General features: G+C 51.9%; 1 protein-coding gene across 1 annotated transcript in view; it reads left to right on the top strand.

Moving 5' to 3' along the window:
• Positions 1-2,500, top strand: part of pdgfbb (platelet-derived growth factor beta polypeptide b) — a gene marked incomplete at its 5' end in the record, with an annotated part of 56,862 nt that overhangs the window by 53,051 nt on the left and 1,311 nt on the right. Inside the window, 3 exons of the mRNA XM_080835586.1 lie at positions 1-827; positions 1,453-1,644; positions 2,131-2,500. The exon at positions 1-827 is cut by the window's left edge and continues 174 nt beyond it; the exon at positions 2,131-2,500 is cut by the window's right edge and continues 1,311 nt beyond it. Of these exons, the coding sequence (XP_080691712.1) occupies positions 1-827; positions 1,453-1,625 (1,000 nt within the window). The 3' untranslated portion in view covers positions 1,626-1,644; positions 2,131-2,500. The remainder of the gene's footprint in view (positions 828-1,452; positions 1,645-2,130) is intronic.

Here is a 2,500-nt window from a genome sequence, read left to right as displayed (position 1 = left end):
GGGAGGGGGAGGGGCCGGCGTTGGAGAGTCCCTGCCTTCCGACAGAGTGAATCATGGGAAAAAGCCGCAGACTCACGGCAGTCATAACGACACTGCCTCCGTGCAGAGGGGGGAGCATGGGGAGCCTGCCAGAGCTCATCGCCATGGTGATGATGAGAGAAGACGGGGTCACCGTGGTGATGAGTCAGTGGCTGTGGAGAAGTCGATCGGCCACCCACAGCACCACCTACAGACTCAAGGTGAGGAACCACCAGTAAGGCCTGAGGGAGGAGGAGAAGAGAGAGGAGACGCCCATCCCGTCACTACGCAGATCCCCCACACTGTACAGCACCGCCATGACCTGAGCAAGATGGCGGCCGCCAGTAGGCTCGCACATGGCCACAGTGTCAGAGAAGAAACCAATCTGAGTGCTGTGCACCGCTTTAGTCCAACCCAAAGGCATGAGCTCAACCAATCAGAAGACGACAATCAGAATCACAAAACTGCACAGGCCAATCAGACTCATGCACAAAGAGTAAGGCCCACGGAGGTGACCAATCATAGTCGAGAGCACAAGGACAATCTCACTGAGATAACCAATCAGTGGACAGAGCGCAGGCCCAGTCCCACGGAGTTGACCAATCACAGGCCCGAAGGCAACGAGATGCCGGGCGAAGACAAGCTGGAGGAGGAGAGAGAGAGGCTGGCCGAGGAGAAGAGGGAACTGCTCCTGCTCCATCGGAGGTTAGACGAGGAGAAGGAGCTCCTCAAGAGACGCAGAGAGGAAGAGGAAGACCGCCGTCTTCATCACACCTACGCACATCATCGCACAACCACTACGAGGACAGGTAAGGACACAGGATAGGCCGTCAGACTTACTCTGCCATGATGAAGACAGTAGCGAGATTACATCGAAAAACATCAGTGTGTGTTTGAGGGTGTGTGCGTGTGCGTGTGTGTGTGTGTGTGTGTGTGAGTGTGTGTGTGTGTGTGTGTGTGTGTGTGTGTGTGTGTGTGTGTGTGTGTGTGTGTGTGTGTGTGTGTGTGTGTGTGTGTGTGTGTGTGTGTGTGTGTGTGTGTGTGTCAGACATACTCTGCATTGATGAAGACAGTAGCTAGATTACATCGAAAAACATCAGTGTGTGTATGACCGTGTGTTTGTATGTGTGTCTGTGTTTGTTTGTGTGTGAGCTCTGAATATGATAACACTGATGAAAATGCTGATCAATGTATGAAACAGAAATATTTAGAAATATTTGTTATGTGTCTTTAGTGTGGTCATGTGGACATGAATATGATATTTCAATATCTCACACACTCAGTCATAGAAACCAGTGTATGTAAAAGAGATACTATGAGCTCACACACACACACGCACATGTACACGCACACACACACACATAAACAAACACACTGAATATGATATTTCGAGAAGGTTACCATTGCTTACATTCTCATTCTCACCTCTGATAGACACCACTCCTCCGACATCCACAACCACGGCAACGGCAACGACGCCTGCACATCATCCCAGAGCACCCCCCAGGCCCCCGCCGCGCCCCCACCCCCACCCCAAACCCCCCAGGAAGAGGAAGAAGCAGAGGAACCGCATTAGCAAGGCAGCCATGAGGGCCATGCTCATGTAGTCGTCGCGGAAACGCCTTGGTGAGGGGGGGGGGGTTGAGTTGGTGTGTGGGGGGGGGGGGGGGCTGATGGTCTTGTAGCTGCTTTGCATGCTGGGAGGTGGTTATGGTAAGAGTAATCGCTTTGCATGCTGGGAGGTGGCTGTGGTTTGTGTCATCGCTTTGCATGCTGGGAGGCTGCTATGGTTGGTGTCATCGCTTTGCATGCTGGGAGGTGGCTGCGGTTGGTGTCATCGCTTTAGAGGTTTGGTTCCCTATCGCTGCAAGTTGTGTGTTCATCGCTTTGGTCCTCTGAATACCTGATCATCACACACACCCTCTCTAATTCTCTGAGGCTCTGACTCTCAAATACACACTACACATGTTCTGTTGTGGGGGGGGAGGGGGGGGGTTGAAATATTGATATAGTCTGTTCCTCAGACTCTTTAGTGGTGGGGGGGGGGGGGATGCAAAGAAGCATTAGTCCCTGTACTTGAGATTGATTCTTTGACCCCTCTCTCTCTTGCAGGACACTGAGGGTGGTCCTGTCCCGTCCTGTCTGTCCCGTCCCATGCCTGGAGGGGGAGGAGGAGCGCTGAGGGGGTTTTCTTCCACTTGTATGAGTTTTGATGTCCTTGTTTTCCACTTGTTCCGTGTGACCTGACCTACCCAACACTAGCACTAATAAGCCTCCGCTATGGCCCATTACCAGACTTTCAGTCGACTGATCATCCCAGTGAAGCACGGGGAGCAAAGAACTACAACTCCCACAATCCTCCAATCTGTCCTAAAACAGTCTTAAGATCTGAGATCATTCCAAGTGAAGCAGGGGAACAAAATCACTACATGTCATGATCCTCTGCTTTGCTCAAAACAAGACTTTGAGTTTTGGGTGAGAC

This window comes from Sprattus sprattus (genome assembly GCF_963457725.1).
Source record: "Sprattus sprattus genome assembly, chromosome: 3".
In the NCBI taxonomy this organism is placed as follows: Eukaryota; Metazoa; Chordata; class Actinopteri; order Clupeiformes; family Clupeidae; genus Sprattus; species Sprattus sprattus.
The sequence above is the reverse complement of the archived record's forward strand: the minus strand, read 5'-3'. Positions and strand labels throughout refer to the sequence as shown.